Source organism: Cyprinodon variegatus, unplaced genomic scaffold (assembly GCF_000732505.1).
Source record: "Cyprinodon variegatus isolate N-32 unplaced genomic scaffold, C_variegatus-1.0 Scaffold348, whole genome shotgun sequence".
NCBI lineage: Eukaryota > Metazoa > Chordata > Actinopteri > Cyprinodontiformes > Cyprinodontidae > Cyprinodon > Cyprinodon variegatus.
In genome coordinates, this window is record NW_015150801.1 from 501608 (window position 1) to 513926 (window position 12319).

A 12319-nucleotide genomic window follows, 5' to 3' on the forward strand; every position below is an offset into this window, starting at 1 on the left:
AGGATATTTATAATTTATGCAATATTCTGCAGAAACAAGGAAATACTGAACAGGTATTATGATTTAATAACAAATTTGACACTCTGATTTGAACCAAAAATCCTCTTAAAACACCACCTAGTTATTACACACACACACACGTTAGAAAGAGCATGGGCTGCATGCTAAACCAGACAGTGTTTAGGCTCTGCTGATCTACACGTCTCTCTCTGGACAAGAAATTAAAAACCAGGAAAAAGGCATCTGCTTACGGTGGCCTTCAAACACAAGTCTGTCTCAAAACATTTAGATAACTTCCGACCATCTGGGCAAGAAAGTTCTAGAAAAACACTGTTAATAAAGATTTTAAAAAACTGCAGTATTTGCTCCAAACCTCCTAGAACCAATTCCAGTATGCTTATAAGTATCTAAAGTGTTGTGGACCAGATGTCTGAATGACAGGAAATGCTGATTTTCATTCATAATTTAACCCACAGATTAATGAGTGAAGTCACATGTGTGTGTTTTTGTAGTTTAGATGAATTAATATAAAAAGTATGCTGATGGTTTGGTTTATTTAGCACTGAATTTATGGTACTACATTGGGGCCTTTTTTCCAAAACATATCTATAACTAAAAAAGATAATATTTTTAGTTTTAATCATCTTTATTTTGTCTCCCAATTTTTTTAATTTAATAAAAAAATAATTCAAGCCAAGTGTATCATATTTGACACATGAGACTTTCTGTATCATCAGTGTGATGTTTTTGTTGTTGAAACTGACTTTAATATTCAGACACATGTAGTGAACAGAAAATGTATAAAAGATTATACGGAATTGCCTAATATATCAAATTTGATGCAAATAAATGATCTAATTTAACTCTTTCTAATTTATTTTAATCTAATTTAATTCTAATTTTGAATTATTAATTATTTCATGGTTCAGACTTTAAAGGGTTAAGTTTATTTTGTTCATTTCATTTTTAGATATTTAGTCTTAAATCTATGGGCTGCTCAGTGAAACACTGGATAGCATTGCTGCCTTATTGCAAGAAGGTTCCGGGTTTGATTCCTGGGCCAGGTTCTTTCTGCATGGAGTTTGCATGTTCTCCCTGAGCATGCGTGGGTTCTCTCCGGGTACTCCGGCTTCCTCACACAGTCCAAAAACATGACTGTTAGGTTAACTGGCTTCTCTAAATTCTCTGTGTTGTCCTGCGATGGACTGGCAACCTGTCCAGGATGGACCGCGCTTCTCGCCCGTAGACAGCTGGAGATAGGCACCAGCACCCATCTCAACCCCGCTTTGGATAAGCATGACAGAAAATGGATGGATGGAGTTAAATTTTACATTTTTCTTTTCCATTATTTTCAGTTTCATTTTCTAGTTTATAGTTTCAATTATTCTATTTCAGATCAAGAAATAGGATTTTTTTTTAAGTTTCAAAATAAGATATATTTTAAAATAAAATTTGTTGACTAAATATATTCGTCTATACGACGGAGTATTAGGGCCACACATGAAGAGAAAAAATATTTTTGCCATGACGAGATTAAAGTCGACATGTCGACATTAAACTCAACATTTTGAGAATAAAGTTGAAATGTCATGTTGAGTTTAATCTCGACGTGTCAACTTTAAACTCGCCATTTCGAGAATAAAGTTGAAATGTCATGTTGAGTTTAATCTCGACGTGTCAACTTTAAACTCGCCATTTCGAGAATAAAGTTGAAATGTCATGTTGAGTTTAATCTCGACGTGTCGACAATAAAGTTTAAATTAGTTCAAGAGAGCCAACCGCTGCACAGGATACATGCACAGAATCCTATACAGTTGCAGCACGTCAAAGACTACCTTCACTCTTAAAACGCAGACTGCAGCTGTGGAGCGCGGTTGCTCTTTTCTCCAAACTTTGGAATGTCGAGATTAAAGTCGCCACGATATATCAACTTTATTCTCGAAATGGCGAGTTTAAAGTCGACATGTCGAGTTTAATCTCGTCATGGCAAAAATATTTTTTCTCTTCATGTGTGGCCCTAATACTCCGTCGTACGTCTATGTATTTAAAACTTGCAAAGAGAAAAAAAAAAAAGGTAAATCCTAACCAAAAATTACAAAATTATTTGTTGATAATATAACCTGACCTTTCTGAATCAGGACAGAGCTGCTTTTCCCATCCCATCTTTAGCTGAATTTTTGTTTGACACCCGTTAAACTGCTTGCTCACAAATATGATAAACTGTCATTTATTGATCTAGACGTAGAAAAGATGACTTGCTAAAAATCAGTGAACCATCAGAATATCCAATAAAGATGATTTAATGACTTTAAACATGGAACCGTAGTTCAAGTCCAGCAAGCTGGTCTGTGCATTTCAGAAACTGCTGATCTTGTTGAATTTTCAACACATTTTCCCTAAAGATAAGCTTTCAGCAAAGGAAATCTCTTGGGAAGTCGTACCTGATGTCAAAGGAGAAAATGCAGACTGGTTGAACGTGATAGAAACGTAAAGAGCGGTTCAGAAAAGCTCCTGTTAGAAAAGCTGAACACATCCATGGGAATAGAAAGCTGCATAATGGATGCATAGCAGAAAAAAAACTGCAGGTACTTTATGAAGCATTTTGATATGAAGCATAAATCTATTCATCATTTATGGAAGGTCTGAAAGCAAAATGTGGTCCAACCCTGTGAGGGTCGGATAAATGAAGAGAGTTCTCTGCTTTCCAAGAGCTTTAGCGCAGCGTCTTTTTAAGCCCACCTCTGCGTGACAGGCGCGTGTCTGCGTCCGTATCCACAAACAGCTTCATCTGGAAAAGGTCTCGGATCTCCTGAGAGTAGAACATCAGGATGCCTTCAAACAGAACCACGTCTGCAGGATAAACCGTCACCGTCTCTTTCTTCCTGATGGGAAGAGAGAAAACATAAAACTCTGAAACATTTCTGCCATGTCTCGTTTTGTCCACAGGGGGGCAGTAACACCAGAACTCAGGTATGGAGTGAATTTGGTTCCTTTATTGTTGCAAGAAAAAAAAAACATGTTTCTTTGAATTGAAACCTAAAATGAATGCAAACCAGAAATTAATTTTGAGTAACATTGCTGTTTTCTCAGATTTAACTTTTTTTTTATTTTATTTCTTTCTTTCAAATTCTCCATTTTCAGATTGAGCTTTACAAATGGGTTTAATATCAAATCATGCTTTCCAGTTCATTGGTCCGCTCGACGATAGCAATGTTTTCATTGGTTGAAAGGAACGTTTGATCTGGGTAAAGAATGTGAGAAACGCAATTTGAAAATAATCATATAAAGAGATATTTGAACATTTTAAATCTGCAATTTTAAAAACGTGAAATGATTTTGTAAATCTAAGAAAACGGCAAAGTTACTCTTAAAACCTTTATTTAGTTTTATTTATGGTTGATATTGCTTTCAAATTTCCATTCCCAAAACATGGTCTTTCATTGAAACAATAATGGGACAAAAATCCCTCCATATAAACTAAAACAGGCATTGTTCTGTGAGGTCTGGAACTGACTCACCTGGAATGGGAGACAAAGTCATAAACCGGGATATGGACCGTTTTCCCTTCCTTGATGTCCCAAAGGGTGGCGATTATCAGGTCATTGTCAAAAGCATCTAGACAGAAGAAAATCACAAAAAGGCAGCAGGAAATTAGAAGCAGGACCGGTTAAACTATTCTTTAGGGTAAAGAATTTCTTTTTGGTAAAGACTATCAGGATACCTGGATGGTCAAAGTTGAACTGGCCCTTTAGTGCCTTGGCCTTCTGCTCGGGGGTCAGAGCCTTGTAGAAGCTGTCCTGGCTGAGGATGGCCACCTGCCGCTGGTGATGGTCGATCTCGTTCTGACCCAGAAGTTCCATGATTTTGTTGCACACCGATGACTGAACGAAAATACCAAGCATCCTTATCAAACATCAGGGTCTAAGTCCTATTTTCCATAACTGCAACATTTTAGATGCCTGATAGAAGTTAATTCTGTTTATATCATCATCTCATCCTTTTCTAACTGTGTTTTTCCAGAAGAGACTCAAACCCCCCATCAGACATGACTTTTTTTTTTTTTTTTTAAACCATATCTAAGCTTTCTCCACAGACTAATTTAATTGAATTTCCCAGAAAAATGGCTAATTATAACAGAAATTATCACTTACAAATGGGAAAGATGTTTTGTTTTTTCAAATGTGATTTTACAAAAATATTAGCATTTATTCTCTTTTTTTCCATTTTAAAACCTACAAATTGAAATGGCACTGTGGATATTTAAAAAGTACAGATCACATACAAGTTATATTTTTCTTTATGTAAAAAAGTTAATTTAATGTTTGTAATTTTTCTTTTATTATCCTTTTTCTCTTAATTATGTCATAAAATAAACACATTTTTTGTTTGTTTTTTTAAGTCAGAAAAAAAGTTGAACACAATTTTCTAAAAATATGAAAAATCTGTTAGAAATAAGCTTGATAATGTTGAGTAAGATATGGCGTCTCTCTTTTCACTACAGCCATCATTTATCCTGGTTTTAATGAAGAGATTAAAACATTTAGCAGCCCTTTTCAGGATATAAAAAACAGAAGCACCAGCAGAGCTTTTAATATTTATCATTTTTCATGCCTGAAATTTTTAAAATGTAATCATTGCCTCTGAAGTGGAAATAGTAACACTAGAAAAACGATCTAGAAATAAGTACAAATTTCTTAAATTAAGTGTATTTACCCTTAATTTGAGTAGGTAATTGAGATAGTTTGACAATAGAATGAGTATTTTTACTCTTAAAATAAGATAATTAGATAATATACACTTGAAATAAGACAATGCAATTGTTTTTTTCTTATTGTAAGTGTAAATTGCTTTGCTCTATTAGTAAGATGTCTCTTTTACCTCCTCAATCCAAGAAAAAATGCACTTGTTTTAAGAAAAAAGTACGTATCTAGACTTCAATTTATTCCAGTGAATGGAATGCATCTTTTTTGTTGTTTTGGTTTAGTTAGTTGTCCTTGCAGCTCATAGATGTGTTCATAGAATAAAGACAATTTTAACCCCCATTCAGACACCATGGCTGTGAAAACAGGTGTTCCAGTGAACGGTTGCTCTCACACATCAGGAAGCAGAAGCCACCAACGACTGAATGCTCTGAATGCTGAAAGCTCTGCCAACTTAATCAGCTTTTAATTCAGTTTCTCCTCTACTTTAATAACAGCAAACGACAGTTTCTCAACCTGCAAATCATCTTTTTTTTCTAAAGGACAAATAAATTGGAAGAGTTTAAATTTCTGCACAATGCAGCTCTCTTTAGTGCAAGTAAAATGAGCTAAATTAATATAAAACAAGATACATAATACATAATAAACACAGTGTTAAATGTCTTAACTTAAAATAAAGTAGGCCTACTTTCCTCCCTAGAGTTTCATAAATGTGTTTTAGTTTATTCTGATTTGACTCATTCTGCAGCCTTTGCACAGCTGCTGTTGATAAACTGAAATCTCACTGATTCTCATATCACCTTGTTTTTTAAATTAGACATTCTGCAAATTAACCTTTTAAATAAGCAACCAAATCTGCTCTGATGAAGCAAAGATTCCCAAATGATGAATAGAATGAAACAAAGAAAAAGCTCCCCTCCTGTCCTAATCAATGAACAGGTGCTCTGCAGTGATGGAGGCCAACCTTGCCGCTGGCTGTGCCGCCCGCCACGCCGATCAGGAAGGGCTGACGGAGCATGACACGCTGGACCGGGTCACCTTGCTTTGTCTCGCTCTGCTCCGTCATGCTTCATCTGCGGCCCTGGCGGCCTGTGCGCGCCTCTGTGTGTGTGCGCGCGCGCTCCTCCCACTTCATGGTTGTTTTTATTTTTTATTCCATCAACAGTCACAACAAAAATGTCTCTCCAGGGGATTAGTGAATAAAACAATGAATAAATATAGATATAAAATAAAAAGTAAAATAACATGTCTTACATAGAAAAGTTTGTCAAGAACACAAATAATTTTATTGCATTTGGGTTTTGTGGTTGTGTAGAATTCAAGTTCTTTGCTGAAGTGAGGGATTTTTTTTTTTTTTTTTTGCCATTTCCTCTTGTGGATGTGGAATTTTCCTAGGTCAAGAAAGAGTTGGACAAAGTTGATGAAGTCTTTATCCAAGTTCTAATCATCAATGCAAAGTATAATGACTTTCTCTCTAAGTAGACTTGGGCTCTGTTTGAAAACCTAGGACTCATCCTCCAAGTACGNGTTTACTTAGCTGAGAACCAGTTTCAAAGCTTGTGTTCTAAACTCAGAGAAAGATGGGGAGACATTCAGTATTTTAAGCTCAAGTGAAAAACATATTTTTTTTTTCTTTCTTTTTAACAGTGTCCTGTCTGGCAATGTGGCAATAAGAATAATTGTCTTGATGCCAAAAAGAGCCCAACAGATTTTACTTTCATAAGAGGAGCAGTATGGTAATTGCCATATTGCTCCACTTGTTTCATGCATATAAATTGCTTATTATAATTATGCAGGGAGTTTTACAGTTTATATGGACACTGCAATGTAAGTAGAATAGAGGAGGAAAAACAGAAAAAAAGGAGAAAAGATGAAAGAAAGAGGAGATAAAAGGGAGATAATGATGAAACATTTTCAGTCTGCTTCATCACCTGCAAAGAGATGTAAAAAGATCAGCTCAACCAACAGACATGGTACCAGTCATACAACAAAGCAACACCTTAAAACTATCGCTGAAGTAGTATTATTTAATCTGACATGTACTCTTTGTTACCTGAAGATAAGAATGTGGGGTTTCTTTATGGAAGTGAATCTCTGAGTACCTGGAGCCAAGCACCTGTAGTTGTTTGTGAGAGTGACTTCTTCATGTAAAGTTTATCCAAAGAAAGAAATGCTCAATAGTGGTTGTGGAGAGCCGAAGAGCAGCCCCGACATCTTTTCCTAATCTAAGATATCTTTGGGTGTACCAATTGTTGGACTTAGAAAGATATAAAAAGTATGTGTCACAGAAAGGCTAAAATAAAGATGTGGCTGAGCAAATACTGTAAAACTTGCTTGGAGTATAGATTAGGCTGCCTCTACAGTGGCCAAGAGGTGGCCTTGCAAAAAGCTATTTTAAAAATTCAAAAAGTCCTGCAAAACGCAAGAAGACATATACAAAGCGAAAATACTGCAAACAAGAGAAGTTGCAATCACAGAATATATAGAGAAGCAGAGTGGAAACCCCCTGCAAAGAGAAAAGCTGTTGCAAATACATAAATGATGCATATAAATAGACAAAATTTAGTTGCAAAACTACAGCAAGTTAAGAAAAGCTGCAAACTAGCTCAGCATAATGAAAGGGCTTCTTGACCAGACTAAAAATTAATGTATGTGACCAGAACTGTTTGCAAAAACAAACAGAATGCTATCCATAGGACAAAGAGAAAGTAAGTTTTCCTTTTAATATTTTTAAATCATTTACCCTCCATCTGAAACCTCCTACCTCCTGTTCCTAGCTCATAGTCCTGTCCCTTTTTCCCAGGATCAACAGTAATACCACTATCTAGGGTAATAAATGAACTGCCTAATCTGCCCAGCCTTCAGCNGGATGGATGGATGGATGGATGGATGGATGGATGGATGGATGGATGGATGGATGGATGGATGGATGGATGGATGGATGGATGGATGGATGGAAGATCATAAAAACACTTTTCTTTTCCCTCCACAGCCATACAGAACCAAAACAGGGCTATGATTACATGTTTACAGGGAAATACCTAGCTGTCTATCAGCACAAACTTTACATGGCCAAACATGTTATAGTAGCACCCCCAAATCTTAGCTAGTTTTACAGTGCAGTATAGATGTAAAATTAATGGAGCCCACATGTGGACCAATTTTTTGCCCAGGTTGTGCTAAACAATACAAATTAGATGAAATATTCTCTATAAAAGACCTTTGAAAATATAAGGAAATGTCTCATAGAAGACATAAAATCTCTTAAAAGATGTTGATCAAGACTACTTAACAAAATGAAAGCAATAGCCTGCTTGCTGAAAAAAAATTTAAAAATAATTATGCAAACCTGTTGTAGTATTGTTGTACCAGTATTTTACCCTAGTTAATGCAACACCAAAAACTGACGCATTCACCTTAAAAAGCAATGGATGAATCCATCTAATGAAGGCTCGCACAAGTTGTATTTGTCACATCAGCATAATGATGCATTTTGAATCAGGAGTTCAGGTAAAGGTGAGATACACACTTATGATAAATGAGAATTTAACATAGAGAGTAAATAACAAAGAAGTCCAAAATTGGCAAATATTCTCTGTAAATTTCTTATAACAATTTATAGTTATTGTCTTTTAATTTAAGGAAACATTTTTAATTGAGCAGATATTCTTTATTAAAAAGGTTATATTTATATAACAAAACAACAAAGGATTGGCTTCATAATGAACAAATATGATGGGCTTAGAGTTCCTATCTCCTCGTGAAGAGTTTGGCCTGTGAGGCTCTTTGTCAAACTGAAAGCTCACTAATGCTCTTCAGATGGGTGTACAGGTGATTTATGTTTTTTCATGGCTTTTTGTCAGCTGCAACAAAACAACATTTGATGCATATCACTGCCAAACAGTCAATGATTGGAAACAAAAGGAATGTTGGATGAGTTCAATTTCAAAGTTCAAAAGAATTTAAAATTTTAAGAGGAACATTAGAACCGATGACATTTTATGATGTAAAACATTTATTCTGGGGGTCATCAAAATTCACTTTTTCTCTTTTTTTTAACCAGCTGATCTCGGACCACCGGAAAGAATTTTCAAAAGAAAGATAATAGTTTTAGACTTAGACTAGACTTAAAGGAATAGTACACCCACAACATGATTAGCCTTCATTTTCTACTCACCCCCATGCTGAACAACACTCTGGAGTACTTTTTTGATATCNGAGGTCAATCTTAACATCACTGCCCGGTGAGTATCTGCCAAGCCTGCTCGGGCTGGGTTTAAAAGGGTCCTCATCTGCCGACCACATGTCCTTTAAGTGCTGTTTTCTACCGCACCGCACAAGGTTAGCTAGCCGGCTATATCGGAGATGCTATGCTAACCGACTGACAATTAGCCGTCACGGGCTAAATACGCTACGAAAAAAACTTAGAAAAACAACGGGGGTTTAGTAGAGGAATCCCACCGCTGCCACCAATGTAACCGAGCGTTTTGGGTTCGTGTTACGTACTTTATAGGCAATAACGGGACAAGAGACGGGTCGGAGTTTTCGGCGGTAACCCCACTTCCGGTTTTATTTCTTCTTCTTCTCTCAACACATAACCACAAACTCACAAGCTCCCCCTGCCGTACACCCGGCGAACTTTCGCACCCCGGCAACAGGGATGGACACCACTTTAACATACAGACACAGAACAGTCTGTTACACTTCTATAAAATGGTATACAGGACTGTGGGAATTGAACAACATCTAGGTTGCAGGTGTTTTTAAATATGTCTATTTTTCTAGTATTTTACAAGCTATAAATCAAAGGCCTTATCTAAAATTTAGTCAGTTTCATACTAAAACATGAAACAAACCTTGATAAAGAACATAATGTGTTATAAATAAATCCATATGCATGAATGAGTGGGTGTACATGACTCTAAGTTAAGTCCTTTTGCATTCCAAACAGGTTGCAGCTGTGTGCACACTATGAAGTCTTCATGATTCAGATATGAGTGAAGGTTTTGCTCCTTAGCAATTGGTGACTAATATTAAAAACCATTCAATTCTTTAACACATTAAACTTTTTGCCAGAGTTTTCTGTTTAAAGCCATCAGAAGATAGTTACTTTGTTGTCCTAAAGAGCTGGGCATGGATAGCAATGACATCCATTTAGGCTGTGGTATTTAAATGAAGCCATATAGGTGCTAACCGGCTCAAAGAATAGCAACAGAAAATATTCCCCAAACGTTACACCACCATTACAATTCCAAAGCATTCGAACAAGGCAGGAGGGATACATGGTTTTGATTCATGCTGTTTACATCCTATAGCCTTAATAAGGCCACTGACTATAAGAGTCGTTGGACCAGGTGACATTTCTCCAATTTAGGTAAACAAACTATTATCTCATTCTCCTATTCTTACAAATTTGCAGAGGGATCTATATTTTCTTCTACAGGTCGAGCCCATCAGTTTGACTTCAGAGCTAGAATCCCTTTAAATTAGTTGCAAGGAGTGGTTAGGTGAGCTACTGGTGCCTTTTTCTCATTTGCCATTAGTTTTCCATTTCTCCTTTGAAAGCAACAGTGCATTCTTCATGCAACAAAGGTTGCTCACTAGATCTTTCCTCTCATTGAAAGTATTCTCTGTAAACCTAGTGCATGGTTACATATCTGAAATATTTGGAAATACTTAGTCCAGCCCCTCTGTTATCAACAACAACACCTGTTTCTTTGTTAAAATCACCTTTTTCCATCTCTTTAAGACTCAATTTAAATTTCTGCTAGTGGTCTTTACTACTTTACTATCTACAAGCTTGAGTTGCTACTATTTCAAAGGGATGCTCACTACTTGTGTTAAACAGTAACTAAGCAAATGTTACTTATACATTTGAGTGCATGTTTGATACTTTAATTTAGGTTAGTTTATTTAACAGGAACAGTGTACAAAATACATTAATCGTAAAAAAGCAGATGCCTTTAAGCCGCGTTAGCTTTTGTTTGTTTCCTTCCGTTGCACCCAGGCAGGTTCACACTTTTAAAACAAATTACAGAACAAAATACATTTAGTCTAAATTACTAATAAATCCTGCAGATAGTTTTAAACTCTTAACTATCTGATTTGTATCACCTGTTAAAGTACACATAATAAGCTTGTAATGATGTTATCATAACAATGTGTGTGGCCTCAAATTGCACTTTATCCATGCCTTGTTGGTTTAACTGCAATGCGGTGGAATTTGATGGTCAGATAATTAAACAGCTGGCATTGCTCAGCACGACGCACACTGAAATTCCTCTGTTGCTAGGAGCCACACCGTGGTCAGTAGCTACTGTACACTAGTATGGGCAATGCAAAGCTTTTTTTTCTGCCTGTGCTTGACTTAGATCAAAGCAAAATTTCACGAAAACAAAAATGTTGTTCTTCATCTCTCAGTCTCTTGAAAAGAAGTCATTATTGTAAACAATACATTGAGACTCCACACTTCATTTAATTTCTTTGTGATTGCATGCATATAAAGATGTGTTGACTGTTCAAAATGTGCTTCTATCTACAAATGTTGTTTTGACATCAGCAACAGTCTCCTAGTATACCCTCCAAGTGATAACAAAGGGACAATTACTGTTTTGAACTGGCTGTGCCCCTGCACACATTTTATTGTCTTTTCATTATTGGCAAATCTGATGTTTTGTGTGGAAACAGTCATACTGCCTCTTTGTGCATGCACCCTTTCTACTAAAGCCCACAGGGCCAGAGAATTCTTTCATAAAATTCGTTATAATAAAAGCCAATTTTCCAACAGCAATTCATGCACTAATGCATCCAGATATGGTTTTTCTGCTCTTGAACCCTTTTAGGTTATGAGGACCCATAATGTATAATCATTACTATTTTATTTGCAAGAATGTGATATAAAAATGTTTTACTGATTTAAAATATATGAAACAAACAAACACATGAATCAAGAGATTTCCCATTCAGTTAAATTAAAAGACAATAACTGTTTTACTATATATTTTAATACCAGGAAAGCTGTAACAAAATTAAGCTGATGTACTTTTATTTCTTGATCTACTAACTGAAGTGTTATTTATCAAATAATTATTTAAAAGGTTGAAGAGGTGACAACAGAGTGCTGGATAAAGATCAAGGTAAAAGATATTTAAAAAATCTCCCCACTGATCGGAAGTGTTAACAGCTTTAAATACAACAAAATATGTAAACATCTTAATAGACTCACCGTATTTATTTATTTTAGAACAAAAACCATCTGTAAAACATTTACCTGAAGATAATCAAGGACTAAATATCTTGAAATGTTTATCAAAACTAGGTTTGTGCAGAAAAGTCAGCGGTAGACATTTGTGTTATGAGTAAAAATACAATTCCTTTGTGTTTTTTTGATCTAGAATACTCCATTATTAATCAAGCAAAAATCATGAAAATGCTAAATTTTAGGTTGTCATACTTTACGTCTACATTTTCCGTCTGTTCACTGTATGTTTTTTGGCTTTTTCTTTCTTGGAATCCACATTCTGATTACATTTGCTTCAAAAAGCAAAAACTGACACTCTAATAACCTTTGGAAAGGTTTTCCATCCCAAAATATAAATAAACATGACAGGCAAGATTAT

The 12319-nt window shown here is 35.7% G+C and overlaps 1 protein-coding gene across 2 annotated transcripts in view; it reads right to left on the reverse strand.

The window, feature by feature from the left end:
- Window positions 1-9279, reverse strand: part of LOC107091696 (uridine-cytidine kinase 2-A-like) — an 11699-nt gene extending 2420 nt beyond the window's left edge. The window contains exons 1-4 of one of the 2 annotated variants that reach the window (XM_015385779.1): window positions 9207-9279; window positions 3722-3881; window positions 3519-3615; window positions 2740-2882 (exon numbers count right to left, since the gene is read on the reverse strand). In XM_015385779.1, coding sequence (XP_015241265.1) covers window positions 2740-2882; window positions 3519-3615; window positions 3722-3860 — 379 coding nt within the window. In that variant the 5' untranslated portion in view covers window positions 3861-3881; window positions 9207-9279. Of the gene's footprint in view, window positions 1-2739; window positions 2883-3518; window positions 3616-3721; window positions 3882-5664; window positions 6217-9206 lie in introns of those variants that run through there. The other variant, XM_015385778.1, reaches the window with a different exon arrangement.
- Between the last annotated feature and the right edge of the window lie 3040 nt (window positions 9280-12319).